The sequence below is a fragment of the Chrysochloris asiatica genome, unplaced genomic scaffold, assembly GCF_000296735.1.
Source record: "Chrysochloris asiatica unplaced genomic scaffold, ChrAsi1.0 scaffold00648, whole genome shotgun sequence".
NCBI lineage: Eukaryota > Metazoa > Chordata > Mammalia > Afrosoricida > Chrysochloridae > Chrysochloris > Chrysochloris asiatica.
Genome location: NW_006409166.1, coordinates 179645 through 199997, shown reverse-complemented (window position 1 = coordinate 199997; position 20353 = coordinate 179645). Strand labels below are relative to the sequence as shown.

The 20353-nt window shown below is 47.2% G+C and overlaps 1 protein-coding gene across 1 annotated transcript; it reads left to right on the top strand.

Annotated features, from left to right (window-relative positions):
- The first annotated feature begins 5933 nt into the window (after positions 1–5933).
- Positions 5934–18968, top strand: DHRS7B (dehydrogenase/reductase (SDR family) member 7B). The gene is made up of 6 exons (XM_006877864.1): positions 5934–6111; positions 10441–10550; positions 11333–11549; positions 12092–12184; positions 16445–16597; positions 18763–18968. The coding sequence occupies exons 1-6, from the start codon at positions 5958–5960 to the stop codon at positions 18966–18968; spliced, it is 933 nt and encodes a 310-aa protein (XP_006877926.1). The 5' UTR covers positions 5934–5957.
- Positions 18969–20353: the final 1385 nt, after the last annotated feature.

Sequence of the window (20353 nt, the reverse complement as noted above, 5' to 3'; positions counted from 1 at the left end):
TTCAGTCACTTTATTATTGATTTCTGGCATGTGCAGATATGCTCATCTGTTTCTGTTTTTTTTGGGGGGGATTTTTCAGTGTTTATCTCTTGACTTAATACTTAGATGGGTATATATTTTGGTATTTTTTATGCTTTATAAATGCCTCCAGGTAGATGTGATCAGGAAATGAGCTTTCCTTTTCATGCTTCTTCCTGGGAAGTTTTAAGTTACCACAGCTGGTCGTTTTGACATAATGTAGGATTAATTTTCGGTCTATTTCCTCTTTTGTCTGCTTGTCCCACTCCACAAACCCTGTTCAAGCCTTTTTTCTAGTTGGAAACAGATCAGGGCTGGCTGTGGCCATTTGGTTTTAATAGGGAACTGTCTTCTTTAAATTTCGAGGAGATCTGTGTGCATGCATAGTAGAACCCTCCGAGTGTGGAGCTGGGGTGCCCACTAGCTCAGGCACCCATATAGTCACCAGAATGGAGGTGCACAGACAGCAAGGGACCAATGAACAGCTACCAAAAGAAAATAATGTCCACACCTTTATATCAGCGGTTCTGCCAGGGATCTGTGGCCACTCCGATCCTTCTCCCACTTGGTCTCACCCAAGATGGTGGCACCTGGAGCAGCTGAGCGTCCCGTACTTGAAAGCAATAGATTTCTTTCTTCTGCCACAAATTACCCCAGCTGTGAGCCTTCCAACCTTCTAAGTATTCCTTTATATGTGGTTCAGAGTTCTGGGACCATCCCGTGAGCCTGCTTGGTTGTGTATTCTGTGTTGTTGGCGGAGCTCTTTACTACACGTACACTTGATTCGACATCTTGTTTGTTCTCCGATTTTTAACTTATTTTTGTTTTTGAGTCTAAGGTGTGTCACTTGTAGACAGTATATTGATGGGTCCTGCTTTCCTATCCATTCTGATTCTTTCTGTCTCATGACTGCTGCATTTTGCCCATTTATATTCAGTGTACTTACTGATAGGTATGAATTTATTACCATCATTTTATAGTGTATGTTTGTTGTAATGTGTGTGTATTGCTGTTTCCTTTGTTAAGATAGTTTTCTGTGCTGAGTTCATTTTGTTGGTGAGTTTTCTTGTCTTTTTTTTTTTTTTTTTTCATTCCAGTTCTTATAGTGTTTACTAACAGATTTTACTCTTTTATTTTGATGAGAAGACTTATTACTTTCTTTGAGGTTATTTTTTTCCTCTTAGTTTATAACAGAGTTTGTGGCTCTAGAGGGTAAACACTAGACTCCAAAACATAGTTCAAGCCCACCAGCCATTCTGCTGGAGAAAGATGAGGCTTTCTGGTTCTGCAAAGATTACAGCCTCTGAAGCCCTATATAGAGTCACTGTGAGTCAGAACAGACTCAGTGTTTAACAGCAACAACATTCTTTTTGCAAATCAACCTGAGGCCCTGTTCATTTGGAAGTTCTGTAACTACACTTTTAATTGCCTCTTTATACTTTGTAACTGCCATAGTTTACAAATTGCTGTCTCTAGTTCCCTATCTTCAGTCTTAAAAATTTGAAGTTCTTTTAGTTTGTTTTCATTTGGAAATGCCCTCATTACACCATTGTATTTGGGATAAATTTTTGCTGTATGTACAGTTTTTTTTTCCTATCACAGTTTTATATACAGTTGCCTTCCTGCCTGTGGGGTTTCTACCTAGAAATCAGAGCTTAGTCTTATGGTTCTCCATTGAAGGAGACTCTCCATTTTTCCCAGACTGCTTTCAGGATTCTTTCTTTGTCTTTCATTATGGAAAGTTTGATTATATTATGCTTTGGTGATTTTCTTTTGGAATCTGTCTGTCCTGTTTGGGGTTCATTAAACTTCTTGAATGTATATTTTATAGTTCATATTGGGAAAGTTTTCTTTTAGTCTTTGACAATTTTCTCTGCACTGTAACTATATATTTTTTCCATCTCTCCTGTTCTGGAATCAGATCGCACCACAGGTTATCTCTTTTGACAGTGTCCCACATAATTCTTAGCTTTCTTCACTTGTTTTTATTTATTTATTTATTCTGATTGTTCCTTTAGCAAATTAATATTGAAAGATTTGTATTTAATCTCACACATTTTGCCTTCCATAGTTTCAATTTTATGTGTTCGCCCTTTTAATGCATTAACTATATCTGAAATCATAGCAGTAATCTTCTGGATATCTGTTTGCTGTTTTTGTATGGTTTCTAATTTTTAATTGTTTTCATGAATTCTTCTAATGTGTTTTCCCTGATTTTCATCTGCAGCATTCTCAATATTTCTAATCCATTGAAATTACCAAATATAAATGCCATTTTATCCCCTGAAAGGTTTTCTGGCTCTGTATTCAGTTCTCTTGTTTGAGTCACACTGTCTTGTTTTTTTCATGTTATTTTTATTTGGTGAGTGCATGTTGGTATGATCTTAAGCCCCTACCACCTTTCTCCTAGTGGGTGGTAGAGGATGGGGATTGTGTGTAGCTTTCTCTTTGCTGTTCATGCAGCACAGTTGAGGGCAGAATGGGCTGGTGTTGGCCACCATGTAGCCTTGTCCAGATATTACAAGATGGGTGTTGGCCAGTGACTGGAGCTGTAGGACTTTGGTTTTGCCTGGTTATGGCCATGGTTGCTGTGTCTTAGGAGGTGGGCAAGACAAAATAAAATGAGGCATGAATAATCGGCAAAAATAAGAAAAAGAAAAGTAGAGAGGAAAACAAGCAAACAACAAGAAAACATAAATTAGTAACTAATAAGAAAATGAAAGGTGAATACAAACAAGGTAGGTTAAAAGAAAAAAGGATAATAAAGAAAAAAAACTTGAAGGAAAGAAAGACAAATATAAAAGATTAACAGGAAAGGAAAAAAAATATGAAAGAAGACTGGGGAGAACAGGGTACAGAAAGGAGATCTCATGCGGGGTGGGGAGCATCCAGTATGGTTCGGCACCCTCTGACGAAGAGTTGGAGGGGGAGCAGAAAGAAGGGAGGATGTTAGACACCAGCCCTAGATAGAGTTCCTTCTGGTCTAAAAGTCAGGGCCTGTTCCCAGGAGAAGCTCTTTGGGGCACAAAGAACAGCTGGGGGCAGGGCACCTAGTTCCAGAAGGAGTCCCTGCTCTCGCAGATATGGCTGGGGTCAGGGCACCCAGCCAGCACGGCATGTTCTGCTGGTGCAATGAGGTAAAGTGTCTCCAGACGTGGAGGTGGTTTACCCCTGGTACCCGATTCACAGGCACTTGCCTCTGACCCCAGGTGGAGCAGGAACTGTGCAAGGGAATGGAAGTATCACCAGTCGCTAGGTGGGTGAAGGTGAGGGTTGGTCACTCTCTGGTTACCAGAAGGGTGTGGAGAACTAGGGAAGGACTACACCTTTGTGGTTGCCAGCTACCAGTTTGGGTACAGTATTGGGGAACAGAGTCAGTCACCAGGTCGCTGTCCTAATACAACACTGTTTACAAAAATTCAAAATGGCCAAGTTGCGTCAGTCCAGCTGACAGTCCACCGTTTGCTTTTGTTGTCTTGCTCACCAGTTTTGTTCAGCGGCTCCTTCGAGTCAATATTCAATCCACTTTTCTATCCTTTCTTCCGAGGCTTGGGGTTTAAGGATTGTCTGTCATTTTTTTTATACAAAATTAGTGCAGAGATTCTGACTTCTTCTGTCTAAAAGTGTTATCTTTCATACTTGTTAATTTGATTAAACCAAAGGATTTAAGAAAGTATCAAAATGAAATAATTTCCTTTTTTGAAAAGACCAATTTCTAGAACACAGGGACTTTTCCAGGTAACCTTGGAAGTCGGCTTGCTATTTAACAGTGTCCCGGGCTTTGGGTCGCAGCAGTGGTTGGTCCCGTCAGCTACCCTGGGCCAGGGGTCTGCCCGTCCGTCACATGTTTAACTCACTCACTCCCTGTGGGTTCCTCACACCCTCACTTTGTTGTTAAATGCTGTTGAGTCTGTTCCAACTCATAACAACCCTGTATAGGGTTTCTGCGGAGTGGCTGGTGGATTTGAACTGTCGAATTCGCTGTTCAAATCAACCTTACAATCTAGTTGAAAACCAAAAGGGGTAGGTATTCAGCTTCTCAGGCTGAGGAGTGGCTGAACTCCATGGCCCCATCCAGGCTGGCTTAAGGTAACCCTGGTCCCAGAAGCCTCCAGGGGCAGGTGTGAAATGGGACTGCTCCAGGAGGGCTCTGGTCTCCAGGGGTCTAAGTGTTCAGAGTGGCTTCTATCTAGAGCACCTGCCAGGCAAAGTGATTCTCAGCTGCCATGTGAACTCTGAGTCCCAACACCATGTTGTCAGCCCTCAAGGGTCCATTCTGTGAGCAGGGCTCCTCCCCAATCTAGGCAGGGTCACTTCATCTCTAGTCCCTAAGAATACAGGAAGAAACAAACTCTTTAAGTAGGACTTGACCTTCTTCTGAGAATCTGCATTTCCACTCCAAATGTGGTGGTGGTAGATATGTACTGTGGAGTTGGTTCAAACTCATAGCGACCCGGTGTAGGGTTTCCAAGGCTGTAAATCTTTACAGGAGCAAAAAGCATCACCTTTCTCCCGTGGAACAGCCGGTGGTTTCGAACTGCTGACCTTGAAGTTAGCAGCCATACTCATAACCACTATGCTATCAGAGCTCCTTACTCCAAATATACTGACTCAGAATTTAAAGTTGCCCATGCTGCGAACCTAAAGGCCAGCAGTTCGAAACTACCAGCCACTCCGCGGGAGAAAGATGAGGCATTCTGCTCCCGTAAAGATGTACAGCCTCAGAAACCCTGTACAGGGTCGCTATGGGTCAGAAACAACTCGACTCAACGGCACTTAACAATAACAACATTCACATTACAAGCAGAGCCTCCTACTGTGGGAAATTCAGCTGGTTTTCAGGACCACCCACCCCAGGGTGAGCTGCTTCGGAAGCAGGTAGACTCCCTTACTGGCTCTGTAGTTCTGGCCATGTACCATCACCCAGCTGTGCCTGGGAAGGGAAGCAGGAGGGTTTCTTGAATCATGGGGCTCAGGGGACAGGGTGGGTGGGCAGTGCAGTAGGTAAAGGGTTCACATCATTATTTATTCTCAGCTGATGACAGCTGCCTTGCTCTTGATGCCCTTTAAAGGACATTCTAGAGGTTGACTGGGTGAACTCTGCCTATAGAATCTGCCTTCTTGTCACGTGGCATCATTTGGGCATTTCCTTCATGGTTATAGAACCTGACAAGCACTTCACTAACATACCCTGACCTGCCTTTAATCCTTGGGACATGGGTAGGAAACTTAGGAATTGTGAAGCGAGTGTTGAAAAAACAAGGTATTTTCTAAGACCTGACTGCACACACTCCTGTGGCCTCTGAATTCGTCAGGTGGACCATAGCTCATGGAGGCTCTGATCAACAAAACTCCACAGTGTGAGCTTGGCAAAGGGTTGTTGCGCTGATCATCAGTCTCCCTTTGAGTGCTGTAAGGCCATGTGGCCAGGGGTGCATATGTGGATCACTACAGAGCATCCCAGGGGTGGCCCTGCAGAGAATAACTGTCCTTCCATGGCATCTCCTTAGGGTGGGTGCATGGGAAATGGTGCATTTCTTTCCTATTTCTCATCCCTTTTGTAGTTTCACAAAAACTCATGGATTCAAAGTGCTAATGGGCATTACCTAAGTTCCCCCCACAGGTCTTTGGGAGAGTCAAATGTTGACTCACCAGCCAGCCCCTGCTGCACTCACTCACTGGGACTGAGCTCCAAGCCTAACACCCAGCTTTGGAATCTATGTGTGTCTTTGAGAGCAGCATGAAGTCTGGCTGGGCTGTCTGTGGGTCCCCACCAGGATAGGGAACAAGACACCTGGCACACAACACTAGACAGAAGGGGACACTGGGCTCAGAGCTGGGGCTCAACCAGACAAAGGAGGATGGGCAGGTTGCTCCTATCTTGTCACTGATGTACCTGACTTTTGTTCTCTAGGAGGAGTCTTCCAAAGGCAAAGGTCATGGACTTGCTTATATCCATGGCCATCTTGTCTCTATTCTTCAGCTGCATGGGTGTCTTCAGCCTTTTCAAGTTGCTGCAGCGGATGCGCATGAAGGCCTACCTGCAGGACGCTGTTGTGGTCATCATGGGTGCCACCTCTGGGCTGGGCAAAGGTAGGTTCTCTGGTGGCCGCCATTTGTAGGGTTGAGACACATGAGTAGAGCAGGTTGGGTGATGTGGACAGGCAGTGTGTCCTATTCTCTGTACAACTGCATTGGAGTTCTCCATGAAGAAGGGCTACAAGGCACCCTGTATCACAGGGATCACCTGGGTGCCCCATCTTCAAGTGTGCCCATACAGCCTGCTCATCATGTGTGCCAGGCTCTGTGCCACATGTCTAGGACAGGGAGAGGGGCCATGATGTACCATAGGATTTTGCTCTTTCAGCAACAGAGGGCATATTTGTGTGTGCCAGGCCGGCACTGAGTATTTTACCTGCATTATCTCAGTGTTGTTGCCACAAGTCGGATTCACAGGTGTGACTTGCCCTAGGACTTCCAGTTAGAAAGAGCCTCTCTGGCTCAGGGCTCACCTGAGTGCAAGATGCCTGGTGAAGGAAGGTGGGTCCAGGGGGAGCAGCCTGGCTTTGCCACAGGACAAAGACACAGGCAGGGCCTTGTCTGGGGGTAAATGGCTTATAGTGGGAAGTGGGGGCAGGCTGCGTGGAGAAGGCTCAGGGAAGACTTTAGGGAGAGTGATTTCATGGCCATGCCACTGTGGATGTCAGACAAGATCTCAGGTGAACCTAGGCCTGTCACCAGATATTGGGACAGTTGTTTGACCTCGGTCAGCTCCTATATATAGGCGGTGAGCAGCTGCATCTCTTGATCCCAGAGAGAAGTAGTTCTTCAAAGTTACTGCTAAGTATCTGAGTGGTAGGCCAGAAGGAGAGCATGAGTGGCAGCTATTCCAGTGGAGAAGCATGAGAAGGACATTGTCTTCCCCACTGGTTCTCGTCCACACACCAAACTGTTGGGGAAAATGAACCTACAGTATGTTATGGCAGCCATGTCCTCCAAATCACTCTGTTCATGTTCTGCCCCAGATAACAGTGTAGGCACAGTTCCTATGTCTCTCTCCCATCCACCTGGATAAACTTGGAACTGGTTCTTACCAGCCATTTCAGTACACGCCCCCCCACAGGGGATGACTACCAAGGGCATATTGGTGTAAGATACTCCAGTGTCCTCCATGGTGAGTCCAGTGTTCAGGTAGCTTTCCAAATTGAAGCTACATGAGCTTGTCCTTGTAAGAGAGCAGGACTACTTACTAAGGAATAGAATGTTCTAGATGTGGCTCTCATTTCTAACCTAGGAGTGCTGACAGCATATCAGTCCTCCATCAGCGCGATGTTGGCCCTGGTGTTCTTTTCCCTTCACCCTCCTACCTCCATAAATCCACTTTTTCAAGAAATGAAAATTGAATTCTTTCCCATCTTTTCATTTCTGTCACTTCTTGCACAAACTTTAATTTGTTCCCTTTTTGGTTTTTCTAATGACTCTTGGCAGTACACAGAGTTTAGGCAGTCATTTTCCAGATGCTGTTCATATATACCAGCATACCTCCCCACTTCACTTCTGTGCCTGCAATCTTTGACGGCAACTCCAAAATGTCCATTATAATGAAATCAGGCAGGGAAGCAATCTGGCGTGAGGTTAGGTATCTCTGGGAATGAGTTTAAACAAAATGGGCAGTGCAACTTCAGATCCCCACTCACCCTGACCCCCATAGAACCTTGGCTGCAATGGCCCCAGCTCTGGATTTGTGCTTTTCAGTTGGGCTGAGCCATGCAATAGCCAGCCACTTTCCTTCCAAGAAGACATGATGTAGCCTCCCTGGAATGCACTACCTGTGGATGGAACCACAGGTTCTCTCTAGCTAGAGGAGGAGTGGCCGTGCTGCATGACACCTAGAGAAGCACAGATTGTATACTCTGAAGAAAGTGGCTAAATCCTGAAGAACACCAGGACTTTTTCTCTCCCATTTGGAACCCTTCAAACTTCAAGGAATCTTGACATTGTTGTGGCCGAAGGGTTGTCCAGTTGAGGACAGCCAGCCCAAACCCTATTACCCACCCCTCCTGGCTTTGCCCCTAAAGTGGGGACCCTCTGAGAAGCAGGGGTGACTGAAACACTGTGATCTCCCCCAGCCTCAAACCACTTGGACCTGAATGAGGGGTTTTTACTGGCAGCTTTCCCACTTAGCACAACTAATAAGGAGCCTCAGATTCCTCCTTGGCATTTGAGGTAGATTAAACCTCAGGGCTTCTGGTGTGGTGCTGCCGGTTAATGCAGTAAACTGTTATGTCAGTTTAGGCCGTTTAGGCTTGCAGTTCCAACTCACCAACTGCTCCTTGGAAACCCTGTACAGGGTCGCTATGAGTCAGATCCCAACTCCATGGTACTTAGCAACAACAACAGCAACAAAACCTCAGGGCAACCCTATGTGTATCAGAGTAGAACTGTGCTCCATCAGGTTGTCAGTGGTTTGCTTTGTGGAAGTCCATTACCAGCCAGGCCTTTTGTCTGAGGTGTTATGCCATGAGTTCAGTAAGTCACAGTTAGACCTCAGGGTGAGAATAGACAATGTCTCTTTAAACCCATGTACTTTCATTTCCACAACAGTCAACTTCTTAGAATATGTAAAAGTGGTAGTTAAGGATTTAAAAAACACTTCTATAGTGATTTTTATCTGTCAGTACAGTAGTATCTGAGGAGTGCTGGTAGCACATAGTGGGTACAAGTCAGGCTGCTAATCTCACAGTCAGCAGTTTGAAACTACCAGCTGTTTCGTGGGAGAAAGATAAGGCTTTCTGCTCCCATAAAGATTTATAGCCTTGGAAACCCTGTACAAGGTCTCTATGAGTCAGAATGGACTCCACCGTATACCACCACCCCAACCACAGTAATATGTGAACATTTTGACTCATTGAATTCCTGTCACCTCTGAAGGTAGGTGCTGTTTGCACTTGCATTTTATAGAAGAGGAAATCAAGGTATAAAGAGGTTCCGTAACTTAGCCCAGGTCACAAACCAGCAGTGGCAGGGGTAAGAGTAATTGGCAGGAAGTCTAGCTTATGCATGTTCGCTGTTGTGCCAGCTGGACTACTTCCGGAGCTTCCAGTTCCAGGACGACAGGAGGAGGAGTAGCTGAGGACATTCCCCTGACCCACGCCTGACAACTTCTCCCTACCTGCCCAGGAGATATGTTGCCCTCCCCCTACTTTCTGTGAACAGGCCCCAACCAGAGGGAGTTATTTGGACCCAGTTGGGCTTCCTCTGACCACAGTCCTTCAGGGAGGTTTTGATATCAGAGCTAGCAAGAAATGATAGAGGCCCTGTCCTGCCTAGAGGGAGGGAGTCATGTGGCTGTCAGCCCACAGTTGTTCAACCTTATGGAGAAAGCAGGCTAGAGGATGAAGTAGAAGAAGGATCTGGTTCCTACTCAGGGAGCAGAGGTATTACACTCCTGCCCATCCTGAGTCACACCAGAATCCTGCTCTCCAGTGTAAGTTGTGTTTATTGACTAATATTGATGCCCAGTTAGCTCTGGTCCTTGTTGAAGTCATCACTGCTTATCTGGAATGTTGCAGTGGCTTCACATAACTCTTTTACTTACAATTGTGTCATTTCCCAGCCTGCCCCCCAGGCCTGCAAGCGTATTGTGGCTAAATGCCTTTGAATCCATTTCCACACGTAGCAGCCCTGTATTGGGTTTCCGAGGAATGGGTGGTGGGTGCTTATCCTACAGTGCCGTATCAGCCTATTAGATGCCTACTTTTTGTCCAGTGTCATCTGTGTATGGCCCTCAGGTGCTCACATACTCCATTCCCTCTGTTGAGAACACGCTCTTGGGAGACCCCACACTCATGCCTCAGAACTCAAGAGGGCTTCCTGCTCCCTGCCACTGTTCCCCTACAGAACCCCACAGGCACTTATGCTCAGCAGATATGCCTATGGCATTAGGTGATCTGGGAAATAGCCTAACAGAGCAGGTTTGGGAGCAGCAGGCACTGCCTGCTTACCTAGCTCACTTGTGGGAGTCAAGATAAAGTTCACAAGTTATCAGGGTTCAGTAGAGTCAGCATGTGCTGCATGAGCCCAGTACTGACTGTCTGCTCATCCGCTGCTTTCCCCTTTGCCTTGTGATAGGAGGCTGTAAGGGCAGCATGTTGTTAAACGCCATCAAGTCGGTTCTGACATAGCAACCCTGTATAGGGTTTCCCAGGAGTGAGTTTGAACCACCAACCTAATGGTTAGCAATCCAGTGTTTATCCTACAGCGCCACAGCTGCCCTCTCCCACAGCTTTGCTCCATGATGCCTTTGGGTCTCCAGCAGGGCGTGCACATGTTGGCGCTGCAGCTTGGTAAGTTCAAGTAGACTCCATGGGAAGAGAAGGCATGCACTTCCTTGGCGGTCAGTGTGCTTTTCTCTTCCTTTAGAATGTGCCAAAGTGTTCCATGCTGCAGGTGCTAAGCTGGTGCTCTGCGGCCGCAACAGGAAGGCCCTGGAAGAACTCACCAAAGACCTTGCTACTCAATGTGCCACCAAGGTGAGCCCAGGGTTATGTTGTCTGTTGGGGTTGAGCCCAGCTCACTGGCTCCCTACGGTTTGTACCAGCCACTATGCAAATGGCAGCACCCAAGGCTCCAGGCCCCAAAGCAGCCTGGGTCTCCTGACTTGTGGTGCCCTTAAGCCTCTCAGTCCTAACTGGGACAAAGTCCTGCCTCTGCCATTTAGTGGCACAGGGAGGTTCCCGCTGTGGAGAAGAGTGTCCCTGGCTCCCTTTTACCTGGTTAGACTGTTCACCTAAGTCAGAGTTTCACACCTTCAATTAGAGTCCATGTTTTCCCTGTTAGGCCCTATGCCTCTGGAGAGCAGCAACCGTGTCTGTCTTGCTTTTTGCTGTGTGCTAGTGCCTGGCACAGAGGGAATGTGCAAAAACTGTTCTCAGGAGCAACTGGATGGAACTGCATGTCCTGAGCAGGCCACTGTTTCTCAGCAGATACCATGAAAATGCCCGGGTACCATGAAGCACAGCCAAAGGCCCCTTGACTTCACCACCAGACTGAATCCTTCAGAGCAAGGCTGACCATGCTAGTCCAGCATGCCTTCTGCACATATCTGTGTGGTCTCTGCCGTGTGAGCTTCGCCCTGTGGAATTCAGTGTGTGGGTGACACATTTGGCTGTCGTTCCTGGTATCTGTGCATTTTCCATGAGAAAGTACCTCGGTCAGGACCAGGCACTGTCAGCAGGACCTTCTGCAGCCTGCTCACTGGCTCCTCCCAGGACCCCTGGGGACCCAGAAGGTGAATTTTGCTATCTTTGCCCAGGTGCAGACACACAAGCCTTACGCAGTGACCTTCGACCTGGCAGACCCCAACACCATTGCTGCTGCGACAGCTGAGATTCTGAAGTGCTTTGGCCATGTAGATATACTGGTCAACAATGCTGGTATCAGCTACCGTGGTGCCATCGTAGACACCACTGGAGATGTGGACAGGAGAGTGATGGAGACAAACTACTTTGGTCCTGTTGCTCTAACGAAAGGTAATTTTACCTAGAGGGTAGGGAGTAGGGGGTGGGAGAACAGAGCCCTGAGCTATGGCTGTGTTTTCACTTAGACTTGTCAGTTAAACATGCTGTCCCTGTCTTCTACTTTACCCAGAAGTGGGTGTTGTCGAGCTGGGGGCATTTATTTGCACTTTCTCTCTCTGCTTTATAACCTCAAATCAAGACTTATTTTCCTTAGTGACAGTTTAGTCTACATTGTGCTGTCCGTCCCCCACCCCTCAGTGTCTTACACCCTACAAAGTATGAGAGTGAGGGTGTGTTCCTGTCCAGTAGTCTGCAGGAGAGGCTCTACATACACAGGGCCAGGGGCTACACTGCCATGGAGAGGACCCAGGCTGTTAGGCCATCTCCATTCCTGCTCCCCTCCCCTCTCCTCCCCTCCTCACCCTCCTGCCTGCAGAGTGCTGGGCATAGGAAGCCTCAGTTCCCCACCTTGAAGGGCTTTCAATGCTAACTATCGTAAGCCTGGTTTCCTTGGTGCCAGGCAGGCCTCCTCAAGTCTAGCCCTCTCTCCTTAGCACTTCTGCCTTCCATGATTGAGAGGAAACAAGGCCATGTTGTCGTGATCAGCAGCATCCAGGGAAAAATCAGCATTCCTTTTCGATCAGCCTGTAAGTACTCCTCCTTCCCCTAAAAGTGTTCCTTGTTTGTTATTAAGTGCCATCAAGTGGGTTCCAACTCCTAGTGACCCTGTATAGCGTTCCTGAGGCTGTGACTCTTCACTGGAGCAGAACATTCCTACAGTACCTGTTTACTATCCAGAATTCACACATTACAGAAATACATTGTACAGGATGGAAAGAAATGTCACCAGAATGCAAACTCCTGAGTCAAACAAATGAATTTAAATGTAAGTCCCAGTGCCACTCCTCATCCTGTGTCTAGCATGGGGCTAGTGCTCCCTCTTGGTACCTCTGGCCTCGTTTACAGAATAGGATGGTCACAGAACCAACCTGAGAGCTAGTGAGGAGATCTGTACACCAGTTAATCTGTGTGTACTGTGAGGAAAGTGGATGGAGCAGCACAGGAACTCGGCACTGTAAAAGGATCAGCCACGACTGCTGGCAGTCCTAACAATTGGCATCGTCTTCCCACAGATATAACCAGTGGTGCATTTGGGGGCAGGTGCACAATTTTTTCTACATATAATCAAGCAGATACAGGATTGTGTTTTGTGGTTGTCTTACTCCTCCCGATAGTTCCTCAGTCTGTATCAGCACAGCAGTGCTGGCTTACCATTCGGTCCGGTTTTGTGATCCACTTATGTAGTCATTTCCTACTGGTAGGCATGGAAAGAATTCTTCCCTAGGGTCTGGCCTGTGACCATCAGCAATATTGTGCTGTATAGAACCTCCTAATAATCTCTCGGCTCTGCTGGACGGTTTCAGTGTGATAAATTCCACCAACTTGAAACACTGGGTGGTTGTTAAGTGCCAGCAAGTCAGTTCCAACTCATGCAACCCTGTATAGGGTTTCCTAGGAGCAGCTGGTAGGTTTGAACTACAGACCTTGCTGTTAACAACCCAGTGCTGATCCTACAGAAATGCTGGGTAGTAGCCAAAAATCAAAACTGTCAAACTGACTTCCAGTTCACTGTCCTCCACACACCTGAGAATGAGTGCACCAGAACTAGCTCACCAGGAAAGAAGTAGGGTATCTGAGGTGTTGGGGGTTTTTTTTAAACACCTTTTCTTATGGATTGAGTGAAGGTTTACAGATCAGATCCGATCATCAGTTTTACATCCAACCAATCAGAGCCTTTGTCCCATGTCAGTGATGGCAATCCTCTCCATGTAACATCACATGTTACACTTCCTCCCTGTTTCTTGTTTCCATTCTTCTCCTTTCCCAACCATTATGAACTCTGTCCTTGGGTAAATGCTCTTTTGATGTCAATTGGTTGTGCATTCTGTGGTGTGAGTGCCTCATTAAGTATTGTCCTTTCTGTATACCAATTGATTACTTGGCTGAAAATTGAGCCACCAGGGTGAGTTCAATCCAGAGTTGAAGGATGACCAAGGGCCGTAATCTCGGGATTCTACCAGTCTATGTTATCATAAGGTTGGTCTTTTTTTTATGATCTTGAGCTTTGTTCCACCTTTCCTTCCCCTCTACCCAGGATGTTCTGATATGATCTCTAATAGAACAGTTGGTCTCAGTGTCGTGGAGACTGATGTTCACCTGGTCTGTTACTCCATTGGACTCGTTGATTCCAAGCATCTTCCATTTTCATCACTCTTCTCCAAACAGGGAGAGACCAGTAGTTGCACCTTAGATGACTACTTATGAGCTTTAAGATCCCAATCATTACTTACCAAAGTAGAATGTCAAACATTGTCTTTGTGGACCATGTTATGGCAGTTGACCATGGTGTATGGGGGTTGTTTTTAAGCTGTTGGAAATCATTTCACAGCTGGTTCTAGGAGTGCATTTCTTTGTTGCATTGTCTGAGAGGACGTACTGACTTATCACAGCCATGTCTGCTCAAATCCAGCACCTGTGGATCTGTCAGAAGGGCTGGACCTTTCTTTTCACTCTGAAATGACAGTGACCAGAGTCTAGTCCCACCACCCTACTGCAGCCCATCATCTGAACAGGAAATGTGGCAAGTGTGGCACAGTAGGATAAGCACCGGACCAGAAGGTCGGCTTGAATGTCAAGGTCTCCGGAAACCCTATGTATACAGGGTCATTATGAGTCAGCCTCAGTGGCACTTACCACCATTCTTTCAGACATGAATCCGAGCTCTGCCTTTAGTTGTAGCTGTATGATCTTGGGAGGAGCGCTCATAGGGCAGTAGCAAGACATCGGTGGTACAAACTCATCAGTGCTCCATGGATGTGGCCGTCAACTTCCACAAAGATTTATAGGCTTAGAAAACCTATGGGTTTTCAGTTCTCCTGACTCAACTGCAGTGGGTATGGTGTTTGGGTTGGTACGACCTTGAACAGATTACCTACCTGTCTGCCTCTCAGGGTCCTTACTTATCACAGGACACTCACAGTCATTGCAACTGCCTCCTTGGCTGTACAGGTAGTGAATGAGATAGCAGACAAGGTGAATTCTGTGGAAGCTGTGGCACTCACTGTCCTGTGTGTCTTGTTGGCTCGCCTTCAGCTCAGAGAGCAGGAGACAGCATGGCCACTCAGATGGAAAAGACATCATTTGTGTAATTACAAACAATTAAGCAACTAAAGTCAATTGTTGGTGATTATGTGCCATGCAGTTGGTTCTGACTCTTAGCGACCCTGCACAGGGTTTCTGAGGCTGTAAAGCTTTACAGGAGCAGAACGCCTCATCTTTCTCCCGCGGAACCGCTGGTAGTTTCAAACTGCTGACCTTGAAGTTTGCAGCCTGATTCGTAACCACTACGCTAGTCAATTGTTAGTAATAGGTAAATCTAGGCAAGGATTTAGTGTTCTCTGTACTTTTTGTGTTCTTGCAATTTACGTGCAAGTTTAAAATGATTCCCACAGTCCACTTGAGTTTAACTGCCTAATCTTTGGTCTCTAGTTGAGCTTGCTTGCAGGAAACATCCCTGATGGCCTAGTGCTGCCTGGTGGGTCAGCGTTCTTGCTGGACAATGATGTGACCCACACATGCTGGTCACTTAGTCAGGAAGTCCCTGTACCAGGCCTACCCACAGGGTACAGCCATCGGCAGATCCGTATGAGGACCTGCTCTTTCCTGGGCTGTACCCCTAGAATTATGGCCAATAGGAGCAGTTTCCCTCCACTCCCCAAACTATCCAGCCCCGAACTATATGCAAACCTGAAGGCACTATCTCTGAAAGACTGCAGTAAGTTCAGAATCCAAGTGGTACCTTTGGCAACTTCCTGTGACACGTCCTTGATCTTTCCCTGTTTTTCTTGGCTGATGGATGCCCCTTTCCTAGAGTTACAACGTTCTGAGCTCTGAACAAGCGAGAAGGCCGGTTTCTGTTGCCATGCCCATGCTTGGTGGGTGGAGTGTTGTGGAGAACAGAGGCACAAGCCCCAGCACCCTGGAGAAGACAAGTGGAGGGTTCCTGGAGAGCATGGGCCAAGCTGCACTCATGAGCACAAGGTGCTCACTGGACACAGCCAAGACCATTGGCAGAGCTGAGCCTGGCTGACAAAGCGGCCCAGCAGAGTGCATGCGCCTTCAGCAGTGTGTGGCTCTGCAGGGGTACTATGGACAGTATGGGTTCATTCCTGAAACACAAAACTACAGAGTATATGAAAATTAAGTCATGAGAAACTGTCAGCATCAGTCACTTCTGGGGAGTGGGATGGAATCAGGAGGACTTCCAGTTTTTCAGGTTTATCCTCTGTACTATGTGAATGGAAAAATCCCATTTCCATTAAGTTAGCCCTTGACCCATAATTATCCCATGTACTAACAGAGTGGAATTGCTCCTTGGCGTTTTCTTGGCTGTAATCTTTCCAGAAGCTGATCATCAAGCCTTTCTTTTGCAGTGTTTCTGGGAGAATTCTGAACCACTAACTAACCTTTGGGTTAGTAGCTGATTACAAACCACTTGCACCACCCAGAGACCTATGTTATACCCAGTAGGCATTAATTTCTATGTTAACTTTTAATATGGGACAGTTTCCAGTGTAAAGAAATATTGCAAGAACTGTACAAAGAACTCCCACATAACCTTCACATGGATTTCCTGATTGTTCGTTCACATTTTATCTTTTCTTTTTACTGAGCCATTTGAAAGAAAGATGGAAACACAGTCCTTCAATATTAAATACTTGAGTGTTTCCTAAGAACAGGGCCCTTATCAAAAGCATTCGAGAGGAGGAATGGAGAAGGTCGTAAAGGCTCCATGCCGGTGTCCCACCTCAGCACTCTTACCTGCCTCTCTTTGCCACACCTTGCAGACGCAGCATCCAAGCACGCAACCCAGGCATTCTTCGACTGTCTGCGCGCAGAGATGGAGCAGCATGAAATTGACGTGACCGTCATCAGCCCAGGCTACATCCACACCAACCTTTCCCTAAATGCCATCACTGCTGACGGGTCCCGATATGGAGGTGAGGTCTGACGCTTCCTGCGTGAATGGTGACACTTGCGCTGCTCTTTACCTGAGTAGGTCTCTGGTCATTCTCATGTAAAATAGGACTTTTCCAATCATAAGTCTTGCTCTGTGGGTGCTATTTGTAGAGATGGCCCTTTCCCACCTTGAGCTAGCTGTCATCCGTAAGTGCCGTTGAGTCGGTCCAATAGGAGCAGTTGGTTGAGTTTGAACCCCCGACCCTGCAGTTCAGACCAACCTTGCAGTCCCAGTGCATTATCCTATGGCACCACACCAGGACTCCCTTCACACAAGCATTAATGCTGTGGCTTTTGAAGCCAGCCAGGGCCTTAAGAGGTGGAAAGTCTTCAGAATGGAGCTGACCTGGCCTGCAGACACCACTTGGGTCACTTGGCCCAACATGTTCAGCAGAAACCAGGAGGTTCCTGCCACTCAGGTCAGAGCTGACCTGTACATACTGATGCCTTGAAGCTGGCTCTGCCCCTTGTCCCTGCAGCCTTCCACCACCACTCATCCCTACACCACCCACCAGGCCTGTGTCAACATAGCCCTGCACTGGCAGGCACACCTCTCTCAACAGGCATTTTTCTCCACAACAGAAACTAGAGGGGAGTGTGGGGCTAGGGGACTTTGTACAGACTTAGACCAGGAAGATGCTTTTTAAAAAGATCTTTCTTTTGGCATCTGGAAATGAGAAACAGTCAGAAACCTTTTCTTAACAGAAATACAATGAGAACAGGCCACTGTCGAGGAAGTTCAGGGGCCGGTACAACCTGAGTGACGGCCACCTGTGCCTGGTGGCTTCTGCCTGCCAGCTGGTTAGGCTTTACTGGAAAATCACGAGGGAAGGAGGAGCATCCGTTGCTATTGAGCTAACACCTCCTAAACTCCCCTCAGCTGTCTCATGTAACCCCTAAAATGAACCAAGACCTCTTCCGTGTTCCTTACCCAGTTCACACATGGCATGGCATCAGGAACTGAGAGGGGTCTGTACTCCCACTCATCCTTCACTTTAGCTTCCGGTGAGCTCATATGCACTGAAAGCAATGGTCTGCGCCTATCTATCGTTAGACCTGAAACCAAGACATCCCTTAGTGAGTGACTGCTTCCAACAGGCAAAGTTCTCCTCAGGTGGAGTGTGAGAGGGTCCCTCTCCGAGATCCCATCTAGGCTGGCCTTCACCTTAGTGTTAACAGACTCTCTTGTTTAAAGCACTGAACCTGCAGTTCCCCTATCTAATAGCTGCGACATGCCCTCCTGGCCCCTGCTACTGGGAAGCCCCAACCTCTCATTCACAAACCCAAGCTCCTCCATGTTGTGAGATGTGAAGTTGCGCTCTATTTGACTATGGCAGAGCCTGTCATCTTCTTAAAGGCCAAGTCATAAGCCATTTGGGGGGTCTTCCTCTGCTTTACTCTTTGGCCCCCTAACCACCTGCCTCCCTCATCACTCTCCAGCACGTGGTGAGCCTGCTGGCCAGGGATTTGAGCCTGTTATCCATCCCTGTGCCCTCTGATGTGATGCACATGCATGCTACACCAACTAGGAGGGTTTCCTAGAAACATGTCTAGGAAAACCATATTTCTTCCTGAATCCTGCTACAGATGCCACCTTGGACTTTGTCACTGGGCTGCTACCTGCATCACCTCAGCTTGTCTCTCTCACTAGCCTGAGGGATGTGCTGCCAGAGGTCCTCAGTGAGTGTTTATAGCACAGCAGGCCCACTGACCCCCTGTAGAGCCAGGCTTTGAGTACAACCCTTAACTAGCCATTGATCCCAGGAACACAGAACTCCACTGGCACCAGAGGAATAAACCAGAGGGTATGGGGATTTTCTGAGTTCCAGAACTACTGCTAAAAGACCTCCCTGAGACCCACTTTCCCAGTGAACAGCATTTCCATAGGGTAGAGAATCTGAGGCGCTCAGCTCTGGTAGCATAGTGGTTACGAGTTGGGCTGCCAACCTCAAGGTCAGCAGTTCGAAACTACCAGAGGTTCCATGGGAGCAAGATGAGGCTTTCTGCTCCAACAGCGATACTCTACCTGCCTCCCAGTTGCATAAGGGACACAGTGGTGGACCTAAAGGTTGTACCAGCCCAGGTCCCTGAGGGACTTGTTTCCATGTTCACATGTTTATTTTGCTTTCTTCTGTGTGTGTTTTAGTTATGGACAAGACCACGACCCAGGGCCGGAGCCCCACAGAGGTGGCCCAAGATGTCCTTGCTGCCGTGGGAAAGAAGAAGAAAGACGTGATTCTGGCTGACCTGCTTCCTTTCTTGGCCATTTACCTTCGAACTCTAACTCCTGGTCTCTTTTTTAGTCTCATGGCTTCCAGAGCCCGAAAGGAGCAGAAATCCAAGGACTCCTAGACCTGGCTAGAGCTCGAGTGAGGAGAAGGTACTTTCCCAGGTGTTGTTGGCCTACAAAGAACAGATGGTTGTCTCTATGGGACTTGAAGGAGATTTGTTTTTGTTGGGAAAGATGCACGAGCATGTCTGGAGTCCTGTGACCAACCTCCTGCTGGCAAAGAATGGGAGCCAAAGGTAGCCAGGCTCTTCCCAGGAGCAAGTAAACATGGAAAAAACAAGGAGTGAGTGCAACAGGCAAGAGGCAGGATCCTTAGGGATTCACAAGACCACACCACCTTTGAACTCCAGCCTCTGCAGCTCCTATTTTGAAATCAGAAGTTATGATGTCATCCAACTCAGTTGCTGTCACCTCTGACTTACCCAAGGCCACTTACCTAGTTGTTTTGGCAGAGTCCACCTCCGGTACTAGAAGAACAAGGCTATAGTTACAAAAAACCATTGTTCATATTCACTTCCAGGCCCACTAATCCTCCAGTCAGTGTAGAAGACGGGTGTACCACCAGGGAGCAGGCATCATCCATGGAGAAGACTGCAGGCCTCAGCACACTGTGGCTAAGCACAGAGGGCTGGAGAGCCCTGTAGTCATCTGTGTGTGCCTCTGGGATACTGCTCAGGGTGGTTCTGTGAACAATAGGCTCACAGATCCAGCAGTTATTAATTCTAACTTCTGGTATCCAAGCCAAAAAGAATAACTGCTTTCCCCTTTTTCATGTATTAAAAATAATGGTTGAGGTTCACTGAGTACGTCAAATTCAGTTCCAAAATTTAGGAAGAACGATTTCTATTGAAATTGACAGTTACAATGAAATCGTTTCTGGGTCTGCTGAAGACTTCCAAGACTGGCACTCTCGTTGTCATAGCTCTGACCTGAGGAGGATGGATTGTTGATGCTGCCCCAAGAGTCCCTGGGGAGAAGGGAGTAGGTGGTGGGATCTAGGAACTTAGCCACTCACAGCACACCTTAGGCATCCCAGGTCTCCTCAGCTAAAACATGGGCACAGGTATGATAGGGGGGCTCCGTTTTCTATGTCCACCTCATGTTGAAGGGAAAGACCTTAGTTTACATGCTAGACATTAAAATCGGAGCTGGCACACACCCCTCTAAAGGGAAGCCCTGTCTGGAGTCTAATTAAATGGCTAAGTGCACAACTGGTTCTAATCTGTCCTTCCTGAGAGTAGCTCTCCTTGGGCTGACACTTGGTTTCATGTCCATGTCTTTTTTCTCTCTCCAGGAACTAAAGTCGTCAGCAAGTGATGATCCCCAAAACAGGAATCCAAGTTTATTAATTCCTCATATGTGCAACACTACACACTAAGATGGTTGGTTGTGTAGCCAGTGTAACATGTGGCCAGGAGCCCACCGAGCCCTAACTCGGGTATAGGTC

Bases quoted from the DNA above. Each gene is read 5' to 3' on its own strand.
- DHRS7B (XM_006877864.1), top strand. From the start codon at position 5,958: ATGGACTTGCTTATATCCATGGCCATCTTGTCTCTATTCTTCAGCTGC. The intron at 11,550-12,091 runs GTAATTTTACCT...CTCTCTCCTTAG, and splicing joins TCCTGTTGCTCTAACGAAAG to CACTTCTGCCTTCCATGATT. The intron at 12,185-16,444 runs GTAAGTACTCCT...CACACCTTGCAG, and splicing joins CATTCCTTTTCGATCAGCCT to ACGCAGCATCCAAGCACGCA.